The sequence below is a fragment of the Rana temporaria genome, chromosome 5 (genome assembly GCF_905171775.1).
Source record: "Rana temporaria chromosome 5, aRanTem1.1, whole genome shotgun sequence".
NCBI lineage: Eukaryota > Metazoa > Chordata > Amphibia > Anura > Ranidae > Rana > Rana temporaria.
The window spans coordinates 101368332-101383976 of record NC_053493.1 but is presented as its reverse complement, the minus strand read 5'-3'; the positions used below and the strand labels follow the sequence as shown (position 1 = coordinate 101383976).

The 15645-nt window shown below is 48.4% G+C and overlaps 1 protein-coding gene across 1 annotated transcript in view; it reads left to right on the top strand.

Annotated features, from left to right (window-relative positions):
- Window positions 1-2607: 2607 nt before the first annotated feature.
- The window catches only part of ANKRD28 (ankyrin repeat domain 28), a 165644-nt gene continuing 152606 nt past the window's right edge, over window positions 2608-15645 (top strand). The window contains exon 1 of the mRNA XM_040352949.1: window positions 2608-2852. Within this exon, the coding sequence (XP_040208883.1) occupies window positions 2826-2852 (27 nt within the window). The 5' untranslated portion in view covers window positions 2608-2825. The remainder of the gene's footprint in view (window positions 2853-15645) is intronic.

Genomic DNA, 15645 nt, shown 5'->3' with positions numbered 1-15645 from the left:
GGAAGACACCTTCTTCAAGCAGTGGTACAGGAAGAAGTCTGCATCCTTCAAGAAAAACATGATTTTCATGCAGGACAATGCTCCATCACACGCGTCCAAGTACTCCACAGCGTGGCTGGCAAGAAAGGGTATAAAAGAAGAAAAACTAATGACATGGCCTCCTTGTTCACCTGATCTGAACCCCATTGAGAACCTGTGGTCCATCATAAAATGTGATATTTACAAGGAGGGAAAACAGTACACCTCTCTGAACAGTGTCTGGGAGGCTGTGGTTGCTGCTGCACGCAATGTTGATGGTGAACAGATCAAAACACTGACAGAATCCATGGATGGCAGGCTTTTGAGTGTCCTTGCAAAGAAAGGTGGCTATATTGGTCACTGATGTGTTTTTGTTTTGTTTTTGAATGTCAGAAATGTATATTTGTGAATGTTGAGATGTTATATTGGTTTCACTGGTAAAAATAAATAATTGAAATGGGTATATATTTTTTTTTTGTTAAGTTGCCTAATAATTCTGCACAGTAATAGTCACCTGCACACACAGATATCCCCCTAAAATAGCTAAAACTAAAAACAAACTAAAAACTACTTCCAAAAATATTCAGCTTTGATATTAATGAGTTTTTTGGGTTCATTGAGAACATGGTTGTTGTTCAATAATAAAATTAATCCTCAAAAATACAACTTGCCTAATAATTCTGCACTCCCTGTACTTAACATTGGCTGCGCCTCATAGAAGCAGGGGTAAGTATACGCCGGGAAAGCCGCTACGGAAACGTCGTAACAACACTGCGTCGGGTCCGCGTACGTTTGTGAATTTGCGTATCTCGCTGATTTACATATTTCTCATCGTAATTCAGCGGGAACGCCCCCCGCGCCATTTTTAAATTGCAGATAAGATCCGACGGTGTAACACCTGTCGGATCTTAGTCATATCTATGCGTAACTGATTCTATGGGCCAGATTCACGTAGATCAGCGGATCTATAGATCCGCTCGATCTACGTGATTTAAGATCCGCTCCCGCAAGTTTGAGAGGCAAGTGGGTAATTCACAAACCACTTACCTCCAAACTTGCGGCGGCGGATCGTAAATCCCCCGGCGGAATTCAAATTCCGCGGCTAGGGGGAGTGTACTATTTAAATCAGGCGCGTCCCCGCGCCGATTTAAATGAGCATGCGCATTCCGTGAATTTTCCCGGTGTGCATTGCTCCCACTGACGTCGCTAGGACGTCAGTGGTTTTGACGATTACGTAAAACAAGTCCATCCGTATTTCAGAACGACTTACGCAAACGACATAACAAAATTCAAAATCGACGCGGGAACGACGGCTATACTTAACATTGGCTGCGCCTCATAGAAGCAGGGGTAAGTATACGCCGGGAAAGCCGCTACGGAAACGTCGTAACAACACTGCGTCGGGTCCGCGTACGTTCGTGAATTCGCGTATCTCGCTGATTTACATATTTCTCATCGTAATTTAGCGGGAACGCCCCCGCGCCATTTTTAAATTGCAGATGAGATACGACGGTGTAACACAGTTACACCTGTCGGATCTTAGTCATATCTATGTGTAACTGATTCTATGAATCAGGCGCATAGATACGACCAGCCTAAGTCAGAGATACGACGGAGTATCAGGAGATACACCGTCGTATCTCTCTGTGAATCTGGCCCATTGTTTTTTTATTCGATCTTTTATTGTTTACAGCGCAAAAAAATAAAAATAAAAACACAGAGGTGATCAAATACCACCAAAAGAAAGCTCTATTTGTGGGGGGAGGGGGATATCAATTGTATTTGGGTAGTCAGTCACACGATGTGCAATTGTCAGGTAAAGTAACAGTGCCGTATCGCAAAAAATGGCCTGGTCAGGAAGGATGGTAAATCTTTCGAAGCTGAAATGGTTAAAGCTCTGTCTAAAAAAAACAAACAATAAAAATGTCATTTGGGTACAGTGATGCAGGACTGCACAATTGTCATTCAGTGTAACAGCGCAGAAAGTTGGCCTGGGCAGGAAAGGGGTAAAAGTGCCCGGTATTGAAGTGGTTAAACAAATTCATTCACAAACTCCATGCATTGATTTTAATGAGCGGAGAACACAAGGTAACACATGCTCGTTTTCTAATAAAGTTGGTTGCGAGTCACTCGGTGCCATCTTGTAGGATCTGTTCAGTCTGCCAGAGCTCAATGCTTGGCACGCGCTGCTACCTGGCACTGACCGCTCACCTGCTAGGCCCCGCCCACCCCTCACGAGCTGTCAGAGGCGGGCATTCTAAAACCCGTCACTCGGCAACGTCTTAGTAACGCGTTCAGCACGTGCTCCGCCTACACATGTGCGACTCTTTATGCCGCGCGATTTCCGCTGCGTTTTCCCATTCCACCGACTGAAACTAACTCTGAGCAACAAACGGCTCGGCAACCAAATAGAGGTCACGTGCTCGCGCGCGTACCGGAGAGACGTTCTACGCGTTCCATAGCCGCAGAACAGCTCCTCCCCCCCATTTTTTTGGCTTCTCCGATTGACGTGAGCGGTCAGGGAGCTACGCCCCCTTCCAGGCAGCGAATCAGCGCTGAGCGTGTACGGGGTTTGGCGGTTACGCTCAGGAAGGAGGCGGCTGCGCTGTGTGTGGTTGAATTTCAAGGAAGGAGACGGCGCACCGAGAAGGGGGAGGAGGAGGAGAGTGTATCCGCTGCTTCTTCCAGCCTCCATTGCTCGCCCTGTGGGCACAGGCCGGCCACTGGCAGCCCCGAGGCTGGACGAGCTGTATGAGGCGGGGGGAGGAGGAAGAAGAAGCCTGACAGACATTACAGCTCTGCGCACCATGGTGTTCCTCAAGCTGCGGGAGCAGGTGAGACCGAGGCGGCCCAGGTTACCCCGCTGTGTGTGTGTGTGTGTGTGTGTGTGTCAGTCAGGGGCCTGCCGTCCATGACTCTGTCACTGCGGTGTGTGTACATCACGTGACCTCACCTGTGTCTCTCTCATATCTATATGGGGGTGTAATATATATATCTACAGACATTTCTCTGCCTACTCCATCAGGTTATAATGAGCTCTTCTCCTCATATTATTCTATGTCAGGGGTGATCACTGTATTATGAGACATGAGATGGTGTGTGGGGGCTGGGCCTTCTTCTGTCATCCACCTCAGGCCCCATTCACACCTGTGTGATGTGCAAACGTGTTATTTTTTATGTATCTTTTCCTTTCAGCATCGGCATGTTTATATTACCTGAATGGGCAGACCTACGTGCGACAAAGTAGCCCCTGCGCCTTTTTTTATTTTTTGCAACAAGACTCACGTATTTTTGTACTTTTTTTTTTTTGCATGACAAAATGCGCATCTGCCAGCCATGTTTTCATTGCATGCATAAATGTTCCTGGACAATAAAGGCGTGAGTAGGGATTGGATACACATGGACTGATGGGTTTGGCAATTGTAGTTCTGCAACAACTGGAGTGCCACAGGTTGCCTATCCCTGTTTTGAACAAAACAAACATGTCATACTTGCCACCTCCTGTGCAGTTGGTTTTGCACAGAGTGGCCCCGATCCTCCTCTTCTGGGGTCCGTCAGCGGCGCTTCTGGCTCCTCTTCTCAAAAGCCCAGGTTGAAAGCTGCTCTTCCTCGGGGCCACTTGCACGGGTGCGCTCACGTGTCCTGCTGCTGTGTTCATTGATACAGACAGCACAACTCGCCACTGGCTCCCATGTCATTGAATTTGATTGACAGCAGTGGGAGCCAATGGCTGCGCTATCATCAATCTATTCAATCTGGACCCAAAACACCGGGTGGAGCTGGTGTGCTCATCCCTGTTGCTGGAAAGGCCGGGTTTGGGTAAGTAAAAGGGGGGCTTCTGTTACATCACATCACAGGAGGTTTTTCACCTTAACCGCTTAACGCCCGCCGCATGTACGTCCACAGAATGGCACGTACAGGCATATGGGCGTACCTGTACGTTTCCGCGGGTCTGGGTCCGATCGGGACCCACCCCCCCTGGTACATGCGGTGGTCGGTAACCCGCGGGAAGCGATCCGGGACGACGGCGCTGCTATTCGTTTATAGCCGCCCTATTGCGATCGCTCCCCGGAGCTGAAGAACGGGGAGAGCCGTATGTAAACACGGCTTCCCCGTGCTTCACTGTGGCGGCTGCATCGATAGAGTGATCCCTTTTATTAGGCAGACTCGATAGATGATGTCAGACCTACAGCCACACCCCCCTACAGTTGTAAACACACACTAGGTGAACCCTAACTCCTACAGCGCCCCCTGTGGTTAACTCCCAAACTGCAACTGTCATTTTCACAATAAACAATGCAATTTAAATGTATTTTTTTGCTGTGAAAATGACAATGGTCCCAAAAATGTGTCAAAATTGTCCGAAGTGTCCGCCATAATGTCGCAGTCACGAAAAAAATCGCTGATCGCCGCCATTAGTAGTAAAAAAAAAAAAAATAATAATAAAACTATGCCCTATTTTGTAAACGCTAGAAATTTTGCGCAAACCAATCGATAAACGCTTATTGCGATTTTTTTTTTTTTTTAAACAAAAATAGGTAGAAGAATACGTATCGGCCTAAACTGAGGGAATTTTTTTTTTACATATATATGTTTTTGGGGGATATTTATTATAGCAAAAAGTAAAAAATATTGAATTTTTTTTCAAAATTGTCGCTCTATTTTTGTTTAACGCAAAAAATAAAAACCGCAGAGGTGATCAAATACCACCAAAAGAAAGCTCTATTTGTGCTGGAAAAAAAGGACGCCAATTTTGTTTGGGAGCCACGTCGCACGACCGCGCAATTGTCTGTTAAAGCGACGCAGTGCCGAATCACAAAACCTGGCCTGGGCATTTAGCAACAAAATGGTCCGGGGCTTAAGTGGTTAATGCGTTAAGGTGAGAACTTTGAGGGTTTACAACCCCTTTTAAAGGAGAAGTTCAGATTTGGTGTGCGTTTTGTTGTAAAGCGGTAGTAAACTTCATATTAGAAAAAAAAATTGGGCCCTGTCAGTTTAAAGTGATTGTAAAGGCAGAAGGTTTTTTATCTTGATGCATTAAAGTGTAAGTTTACAGAAAATCTATAAGTTGAACTTACACTGGACCCCCGTGTGAGACATCAGATCACTCCTTTACCGGTCCAGGGATTTGAAATCCCTGCAGCTTTCTCGCCTCTTCTCCAGCGCTAACAGGACACGCTAGGCGGGTCTTTATTGGGTGACATCATCCATGTAACAACGCTGACCTATTAGAATCCCTCCTATACATACCCTTTACAAGATATGTTTAGGAGATTGTCTCATGGATTTTAAATCCCCCTGACCAGTCAAGCGGCGACCTGATGTCTCATAGTGGGTGATCTTGGGTACAGCTGGGGGGGGGGGGGCAGTGTAAGTTCACCTTACAGATTTTTCTGTAAAGGTGAACTTACCCTTTGAGCTAAAAAAAATAAAAACCTGTGTGCAGCAGCCCCCCTAATACTTGCTCGAGCCCCATCTAGATCCAGCAATGTTGCAGCAGTGTCCCGGCTACCTGGGACTTCCCTCCTCATTGGCTGAGACAGCAGCACGGTGTCATTGGCTCCCTCTGCTGTCAAAGTCTGTCAGCCAATGAGGAGAGAAATGGGGGAGGGCTGCAGCTTGGCTCAGGTGCCCCCATAGAAAGCTGCTTGCTGTGGGGGCACTCAACAGGAGGGTGGAACACCGAAGAGGACCCAAAAAGAGGAGGCCCTGGGCTGCTCTGTGCAACATCATTACACAAAGCGGGTAAATATAACATATTTGTTTTTAAAGAGAGAGAAAAAAAAAAGAGACTTTACAATTATTTTGTCCTAATGTGCTAGTGTGCATGACATACTAGCACACTATGACGCACTTAGCTGAAGGCACTTCCATCTTCACCCAGTCTTCTTTGCGGGTTCGCAGGCTTTGGCGATATGAGTGGCAGAGCCGGTGATTATGTCAATCCCATGTGGGAGTCGCTGATTGCAGCATGGCTCTCAAGGAATCGCACAGGTATGCTGTTCCTTCAGAGCACATGCGCCAGTGATGTCACCGGTTGCATCTAAAGTAAATATCTATTAAACTGTGCATGTTTAAGAGATATTTACTGTACCTATAGGTAAGCCTTATTGTTGGCTTACCTATAGGTGAAAAATTTAGTTCACGCCCACTTTAAAATAATACTTGCCTAGGTGGATGCATGCAACCGAGCAATCAAACACAGCCAATTGGTTGGTTCTTAGGGCAGAGAGCTGGTGACCGTCACCGCTGTTTGCTCTGCTCGCACACTGGAGCGCTTGGCTGTGAATGGGGTGGGAGCAGTGAGCCCGAGAGGCTGAGCCTGTCCAGTCATGACCTCTTCCGGGTTTGCATCCGCTCTGTAACGTCAGCGGGCTTCAGCCTGCTCTCTGCTTACAATTAGGTCACAGAAGTGCAGAACGAACTGCACTCCTGTGATCTATAGGAGAAATGCAGCCAACATTTTCTGTACTTCTCCTTTAATATCGCTTGGTATCTGCTGGTTAATCAGGAATTGGTCGACATTTGGTTGGTGTACAGCTGTCCTTCCAACAGAAGCTGGTCCAACGACTGGCTTTTGTCAAAGGGACATGCTGGAAAACCAGTATCTGATCAGTACTCACAGCCAGTGGCAGTCCCCCTGTCAAAACACAGGCACAGTGGGGGACATTACTGCACTTGTGTTGGTGGCGCAATGTGTCAGTTTAGCATAATGGGATGTACGGGGAAAAAAAACTTTAGGTGTGAACTGGGCTTTAACCGTGCAATCGATGTGTGGGAGGTCTCTTCACATACTTGTTGGTAGATGTAAAGATCCACCAGAGATTGTACAATCTCATTATAATGTGTGTGGTTAATGTCAGGTACAGAAGAGGAGAGAAATGTTGTATAAACTGCAGCAGAAATTACATATACCCACTTCATACCAATGTATTTGGTTTCCACCTTAAAGAGGAGCTTCAGTCTGGGGGGGAGAAAAAATGTAGTCAAACAAATATTGTAGCTGCTGACTTTTAATATAAGGACATTACCAGTCCAGGCATACAGCGATGACTGCACCCGAGCCGATTCTTTAATCGGCTTTGGATGCAGGCATCTTCACCAAGACGCCTTTCAAACTGAGGCGCTATAATGCTAAAAATAGCGCCTGAAAGCGCGGCTCCATTCACTCCAGTGTGAAAGCCTGAGGACTTTCACACTGGAGCGGTGTGCTGGCAGGACGGTAAAAAATGGAAGCAGCATCTTTTGGAGCGGTGTGTACACTGCTCTTGCCCATTGAAATGAATGGGCAGCGCGGCCAAACCGGCTGCGCTTTGCGGGTGGTTTTAACCCCTTTTCGGCCGAATACCTCCATAAAAACAGCAGCGCTTTTTCGCCGACGCTGCCCGTGCCCCAGTTTGAAAGCGGCCCAAGGGAAACTGGCTTCACAGCTGGTTTCCTACTGCGCCTACACAAGTCGCACTGCGTCTTCTGAATGGGCCCCCCCCCCCGTTCTGGGACCTGTGTGTGTAGCAGGGGGAAGGGACTACTCTTAGATTGCTGCAGTGATCTTAGCCAGAAGAGGGAGCCTGTACCATTGAACACCAGGTACCTGGTGGCAATGCAAACAAGCAGAGATTTCCCTTTTGGATGGAGCACCACTTTAAAGTGATATTTAAAGAATACGTTTACCTTTATTTAGTAACATGTTACCCCCATTTTCAGGGTGTAGCATTATACCTATGTACTGGCCCCCGCTCACCCTCAATTCTCTGGTTTCACAGCTAGCGTGGGAGCTTCTCTCCCTACTAGCTGTCACAAACTAAAAGAAAACGTGGCTGTGCGGGGCACCGCCTCCTGGGCCGCATCATCCATTCACTGTGTTCTTTACAGCTGGTGGCTTGTAGTTGAGTGCTGTGGTAGGTAGGGGTGCAACGGATCAAAAAACTCACGGATCGGATCGATCCTCGGATCAGGAGTCACGGATCGGATCATTTTCGGATCAGCAAAAAAAAGACAAATCTTGTTACACCCACCAGAGTTTTAGATTTCACAGTTCTTCTCAACACAAAACTGAGCTTATGTGCTTAAATACAGTGTTTGGAAATCTGACGGACTGTTTATTGCTAATATGACAGAACACCTCTGATTTTCACATTTAAACAGTCCGTCAGATTTACAAATACTGTATTTAAGCGTATAAGCTCTGTTTTGTGTTGAAATAACTGCATCTCGCAATACTTATATGTGCAGCCAAGTGGAAGTCGCAGCCCCATGTACGAAAGTGGTGTCACCAGTTCCCTACTGTGACCTGAACTATCCCAATCATCGGGTCCCTTTAGTGTCATTGATCGGCGGGCTGAGTGTCTAGTGAAAATCCCCCCTACGTGCTCAGTCCATACAGATCCCCCCGATCGCCTCCTCTCTCTTCTCTGGCAAGCAGCAGGACGCCCGGTGCGGCGGCGGCAGCAGCTCCCCGTGTGGATTCCTCAAGGTGCAGCATGGAGCTCATCGCTGGGCTGTTAGGAGTCAATGACATATTGAGCTCAAGTGTCCACAAACTTCCGAGGAGCAGTCTCCATCCCCCGCGCCGGGTGGACCTCGATGGCCGCCGCTTCGATAGCTAGGCCGAAGCCGCGGCCTTTCCTATGGACCGGGAGGCCCGTGGATCACCGTGTGTCCCGACCCGAAGGTGCTGATCCATACGGATCAGTTGCACCCCTAGTGACAATACTTGATGTGTTCCCACTGTCATATGGCATTCTTGTGCCACAGTGCCTACACACCGTCACGGTTTTATCCACTAACCTCTTTCCTTCATCATTATATTTGACAGGGAAGCCAAAATGCTCCCATACAGGGGATTTAAATGACGTGGGGCATTCAAGCTCCTCCGTTCACCATGACCACGCTGTGTGTGGACTGAACATGCGCAAATTATTATTTATTAATTTTTCCCTAGGTCGTCTTTCAGGACAGCACCTTAGAGAGATCCTGGCTCCTCCCCTTCTAGGAAACACCGCCTTCCTTCAGACTTTAAAGCCTCATCCTCCCTCTGGCCCTTCAGTTATGGTGTTTCCTCCGGTGGGGAGACACCGCTGGGGAACCAGGGCTGTTAGCTGGGGAGGCTAAGGCAGTTTTTCAGAGAAGGGCAGGATCCAGGAGGTGCCTGGTATTTATGCTCTATATTCTCATTTTTTAAAACATCCTTTTTTTTTTTTTTTTTTCGAATTTGGCGCCAGGTAGAAACAAGTGTGTTTGCTTACCTGTAGAGGCGCCGTGCATCCCAAGCGCACTTTGGGGAAAGATGGCAGCTGGGAGGTCCGCTTTTTCGCGCGCCTAGGGTGGCGCTGTGTGCTGGATCCACTCCTCCTCCACTTCAGCCTGGAGCTCAGTGGCTGCGACGGACGGCGGGTGACGTCAGTTCCGGCGGAGGAGGCGGGTCTGACACACGAGGCCGCGTCTTCCGGTTCCGGACGCGGCCTAGAAAGGTGGACCGCGCACTTGGCTGGTGCGGTCACCGATTCTGCTGTAGGGACAGCGCTTATCAGACCGGAGGCCACCGTTTGCTTTGCGGGAGGATGTCGGAGGCAGAGGCTTCTAAAACCGCTCCTGGAGAAAAGGACACCAGCCAAGCTAAGGTCAGTGGATCCCTCGGGTGGTGCTCCCTGACTCACAAAACCCCTGTTAGCTCCACAGAGGTGTTTTTTCCCTGCCTGGTGGTCGGTGGGGGTGGAGTGGGTCCCTGGTGGTGGTCGGTCCTGGGGATTAGGCACTCCTGGTGTCCCCTGTTATTTTAGCTGGGGGGTTCTGACTAACGCTGCTGCTCTCTGTTTTTTCTTTTTCTCTGGTTTCAGAAATACACCAGCAAATCGCTCCATGGCAGGAAAAAGTGCCCTGTCTGCAGAACCACATTAGGGGAGACTTGGGACAAAACTCTCTGTAGGGGGTGTATGGATACAGTAATGAGAGAGCAGGCAGCAGAACAGGGGGTAGATCTGGCGGCCTCAGTTAAGGAGCTTTCAAGCACCTTTCAATCGTTCAAATCCCTGTTTACTAATTTGCAGTTGCCCCAGAGCACCCCTCCCCCAGTGCAACAGGCGGTTTCACCTGATCCACCGGAAACCCTCACCATTAGTGCGGAGAAACCGGTAGGGTCTGCAGAGGAAGTTGAGGAAGAAGCAGGCAGCGCTCCTTCTGATTCTCAAGAAGAATCGGATGGAGAGGGGATGGACGGGGAGTCCACAAAATCCTCTCGTTACAAGCTATCTCTGGAGGAGGTGGAGGAGCTCTTAGGAGCTATCCACACCACCCTAGGGATTCAGGAGGAAAGGAAAACGCTGTCCCTGCACGATCAAATGTACAGGGGCTTGGGGGAACAAAAAAGAAAAGTGTTCCCAGTCCATGACGTTCTGGTCGACGCCATCAAGAGGGAATGGCAAGACCCAGAAAGGAAACCTTTTTTCTCAAAGGTTTTAAAAAGAAGATTTCCTTTTGAAGAGGGAGAAACTCTAATTTGGAACAAGTCGCCTAAACTTGATGCGGCTTTTTCCCAGGTCTCTAGACATACGGACCTGGCCTTTGAGGATATGGGGGTACTCTCTGATCCTATGGATAAGAGGATGGATTCCCTTTTAAAGAAGACCTGGGATTCTTCTCAGGGTAATCTTAAGCCCGCTATGGCGGCTACAGTGGTAGCCCGCAATTTGGAGTATTGGCTGACTCAAATCAAGGCGCACATCGAGGCGGGTACAGCAAAGGAGACGATTCTTTCCTCTTTCCCCACTATCCTAATGGGGGTGGCTTATTTGGCAGACGCCTCGGCGGAATCTATACATATGTCCGCAAGGTCTGCAGCACTGTGCAACTCTGCTAGAAGAGCCTTATGGCTCAAAACGTGGCAGGGAGACAGTGCTTCCAAAGTCAAACTTTGTGGTATCCCCCTTACAGGGGATTTACTGTTTGGGCCTGGCTTGGAGGCAGTCCTAGACCGGACTGCCGACAAAAAGAAGGCGTTCCCCGTTAAAAAGAAATTTGGGGAACAATCTAAAAAGAAGTTTCGTTTTCGAGGGAAACAAGAAACACCCAGGTCATCTTTCCAAAAGAGAGGTTGGGGTCAGAGAGGGAAGGGCCGAGGAGGGGCTATTTTTCGCCCTCCTGAACCCCCCAAAAAGACCCAGTGACAACCCAAAAGTGGGAGGAAGATTGGGGGTCTTCCTCCCGCAATGGGAGATGATTTCCTCCAATCAGTACATCTTGGGAATCATCCGAAGGGGTTACAAGCTGGAATTCTCGACCCCTCCCCCCCTCAGACTGTTAGTTACCAATCTTCCAAAGTGCGCGGAAAAATCTTCGGCCCTCCTCTCTTCCCTTCAGGAATTGGAAGAGCAGCAGGTGGTGGTACAAGTACCGACCAAAGAAAGAGGCGGGGGCTTTTACTCCCACATCTTTGTGGTCCGCAAGCCCTCGGGGAAGTTCAGGCTTATCCTCAACCTGAAACCCCTAAATGTCTCGATCAGGTACAAGAGATTCCGAATGGATTCGATCTATTCGGTAAAAACCCTTCTCCCGCCAAACTGCTTCATGGCTTCGATAGATTTAAAGGATGCGTACCTGCACATCCCCATAGCGGAGGACCATCAGAGGTTCCTGAGACTAGCTATAAACACAGGGGAAGAGGTACTGCACCTACAATTCAAAGCCCTTCCCTTCGGCTTGTCATCTTCCCCCCGCATATTCACCAAGGTGATGGCAGAGGTCTTGGCTTTCCTGCGACTCAGGGGAATCCTAATAGTCGCATATCTGGACGACCTACTCTTATTCGCTCCTTCCCCAGAGCAATTGAACCGGGACTTGCAGTCAACCAGAGACATTCTGGAGGACTTAGGTTGGCTCATAAATTCAGAGAAATCCAACCTAATCCCGTCACAGAGGGTGTCCTTCCTGGGATTTGTTTTGGATTCGACAGAACAGAGGGTTTTCCTTCCCCCAGAAAAAGTTCAAAAGGTGGACAAGGCCATGCTGTTTTTGCAGGGCAGCGGCCAGGTCTCTATAAGGAAGGCCATGTCCGCCCTGGGGTTGCTGACCTCCACTCTTCCAGCAGTGCAGTGGGCGGGTCTTCATTTCCGTCCTCTTCAACTTTTTATCTTGGAGGTCTGGGACCACAGTCAGGAGTCACTGGATTCCCTAGTGTCGGTTCCAAGTCAGGTCAAGCGGTCTCTCTGGTGGTGGAGAAGGGGAGCAAACTTATCCCAGGGCCTGGAGTGGGTGCTACCAATTTCCAGAACAGTCACAACCGATGCCAGCAGCACAGGTTGGGGAGCACACCTGGGTCCCCGCTGGGTGCAGGGCACCTGGGAAACAGTGGACGCAGTGAAGTCCTCCAATTGGAGAGAGTTGAGGGCAGTTTCTCTGGCCCTGGTCTCGTTCCAGAAAGAACTTCAGGGTCACCATGTACGAATTCGTACAGACAACTCCTCGGCAGTGGCCTACGTCAACAGACAGGGGGGTACAAGGTGCTGCTCCCTTTGGCTGTTGGCAGAAACCATTCTCAGGTGGGCCGAGATCAATGTCCTGTCCCTGACAGCCTTGCATCTAAAGGGGGATCAAAATCTGTTGGCAGATTTCCTCAGCAGGACAACGCTGAGGGAGGGCGATTGGTCCCTGAATCAGGAGATTTTCAGGGTGATAGTCCAGAGGTGGGGGTTACCATGCGTGGACCTATTTGCCTCCAAACAGAATGCCAAAGTGGACCTCTTCTTTTCTCTAAGCAGGTACGATGGAGCTTTAGGGATAGATGCACTAGCTCAGAAATGGACATTTTCCAGGTGCTATGCTTTCCCCCCTCTGGTTCTAATTCCTGCTGTGTTGAGGAAGTTTCAACAAGAGAACACAACCTTAATTCTAATTGCCCCACATTGGCCCAGGAGACCGTGGTTTTCAATTCTAAAGAACTTGGCTGTAGAACCCCCCCTGGCTTCTACCAGTTCGAGACGACCTTCTCACTCAGGGTCCAGTCTGCTGCCCTCATGTGGACAGGTGGAACCTTGCAGCCTGGTTTCTGAGGAGGAACTGCTAAGGGGCAAAGGGTTTTCAGATCGCCTGGTTGCGACTCTCCTAAATTGTAGGAAAAAAGAAACGCAAAACATCTATCGTAAGGTGTGGAGTCGGTTCAACTCCTGGTGCTCAGAAAGCTCCTTTAGTGTTCACAGTTCTGTAGCGGTACTAGAATTCCTTCAGGCTGGGGCGGATAAGGGATTAGCTCTCAGTACCTTAAAGGGACAGGTGTCGGCCCTGAGTGTCTTTTTGGAGAAAAATCTTGCAGCGGATCCCTGGATAGTGAGATTTTTTAAAGCTTTGAGTAGGCAGAGGCCAGTTGGTGTTGCCTCTTTTCCCGTGTGGGATCTCTCCTTAGTTTTGCAGGCCCTTACAGGTGATCCTTTTGAACCATTGGGATCCTGCACCTTGAGGTTGATCACTCTCAAGACGGCTTTTTTAGTAGCAATTACGACGGCACGACGAGTAAGTGAACTCGAGGCCCTCTCAATTAGAACTCCGTTTTTTCAAGTTTTTCCGGATCGTATTGTTTTTAAGACAGATCCGGCCTTTTTGCCAAAGGTGGCCTCAAAATTTCACAGAGGCCAGGAAATTATTCTACCTACATTTTGTTCAAACCCGGTGAGGGAAAAAGAATTTGTTTTTCACAACTTAGATGTAAGGAGGTGCGTCCTTCAATATTTGGAGTGCACCAAACAGTTTAGGAAGTCGGACTCCCTTTTTGTTTTATTTTCAGGGGCCAGAAAGGGTTCTAGAGCCTCCAGACGTACTATAGCAAGTTGGATTAGAGCAGCTATTAGTCAGGCTTATGTGATAGGGGGATTAGAGCCTCCAGTGGGAGTCAGGGCACATTCTACCAGAGCAGTTGCGACTTCGCAAGCGGAATGGGCTGGTGCTTCTCCGGAGCAGATCTGTAGAGCAGCGACTTGGTCAAGTTTTGCTACATTCGTAAAGCACTACAGACTAGACCTGCTGTCAGCACAAGACCAAGCCTTTGGTCGTAAAGTGTTACAGGCAGTAGTCCCACCCTAAGGTAAGGTGCTCGCTTATCCTCTCTAAGGTGCTGTCCTGAAAGACGACCTAGGGAAAAATGGAGTTACTTACCGGTAACGTCCTTTTCCAGGAGTCTTTCAGGACAGCACCGTTACCCACCCAGGGTTTGAAGATTGGAGAACTCATCACATAAGGACGTCAGGTAAGATAAGATATTGTTGTATGACGTTGTCTTGTGTCTCCCCAGTTGGCCGGAGGTACTCTTGAAGAACTGAAGGGCCAGAGGGAGGATGAGGCTTTAAAGTCTGAAGGAAGGCGGTGTTTCCTAGAAGGGGAGGAGCCAGGATCTCTCTAAGGTGCTGTCCTGAAAGACTCCTGGAAAAGGACGTTACCGGTAAGTAACTCCATTTTTTTTTTAGAAACAATCCTCGGATCACGTGTGTGCGGTTCGGATCAATCTTTTTCGGTTCGGATCACGGATCAATGACGATCCGTTGCACCCCTAGTGGTAGGTCATTGTGCTTCCTGTAACTACCTGCTCGTAATAGGGCAATGGGCACACAGATAGTCTGCAGGACTGTGGCATTACACTTATGATCTGCTGATCTTGGGTGTAATGCTTTAGAGGTCCCAAACAAAAAAGCCGTTTTTTTTTTTTTTTTTTCCTTACCTGCAAAAGAATGTGCATTTTTTTTTTTTTTTGTAAAGGTGACCTTCAAAAGCTTATTGTTTGTTTTTTTTGCTTTAGGCCTCATTCACACAGGCGGACTTCGTCGCTACGGAGTCCGCCTGCTCCCGTCAGCTCAGCGGGAGATCAGTCCGCTGAGCCGACGGATGACAAGCTTCTCTCTGCTCACTGAGCGGGGAGGGGCTTGTCGAGCATCGCTGTCTCCCTATAGAGCCATCTGATGAAAACGGACAGCATGTCCGTTTTCATCAGATCTTACCCGATCCGCATGAACGGATGGGGACGTGGCCCCCATACGTCTGTTTTTATCGGATAGGGTCGGCTGTCAGCGGACATGTCTCCGCTGACATCCGACGCTCCATAGGGATGCATGGAGCGGCCGTTCAGATCCGCCGTCAAAACTGACAGGCGGACCCGTGCTTACGTGCGCACGTGTGTGTTTTTGTTTTGTGCTTTTTTTTTAGTAACTATTTTCCATTGGCAAAACAAAAATGCTCGAGCCTGAAAACGGCTGACGGATGCACATGGAACAAGCTCAAAAAGCAGTTGGTGTGAACACAGCCTTGGCTTGTTGGCTCATGAACACAGCAGCTCTTTGTACTGGTTTTTCCCTCTACCAGTCTGAGCTCTGTTGTACCGAGGATTGCAGGAGGCTCATACCAGGTCAAATTCAAATACTTGAACTGCTTGCATTTAAAATCATAATTCATGATATATTAAATATTCATTTAAATTTGTCTATTCAGTCATACTGTTCATATAATTGTATACAGTTTGATATGTGGCTGTTTTGATCATTGAAGTGCTACATTTATATTTTTCAGAATCTGACTTGGACATGCTCTGATCATTTTAGTTTATTGGTTGTAATCGTCCTTTTTGAAGAATGTGCGATATGCTATTGCTAGTGT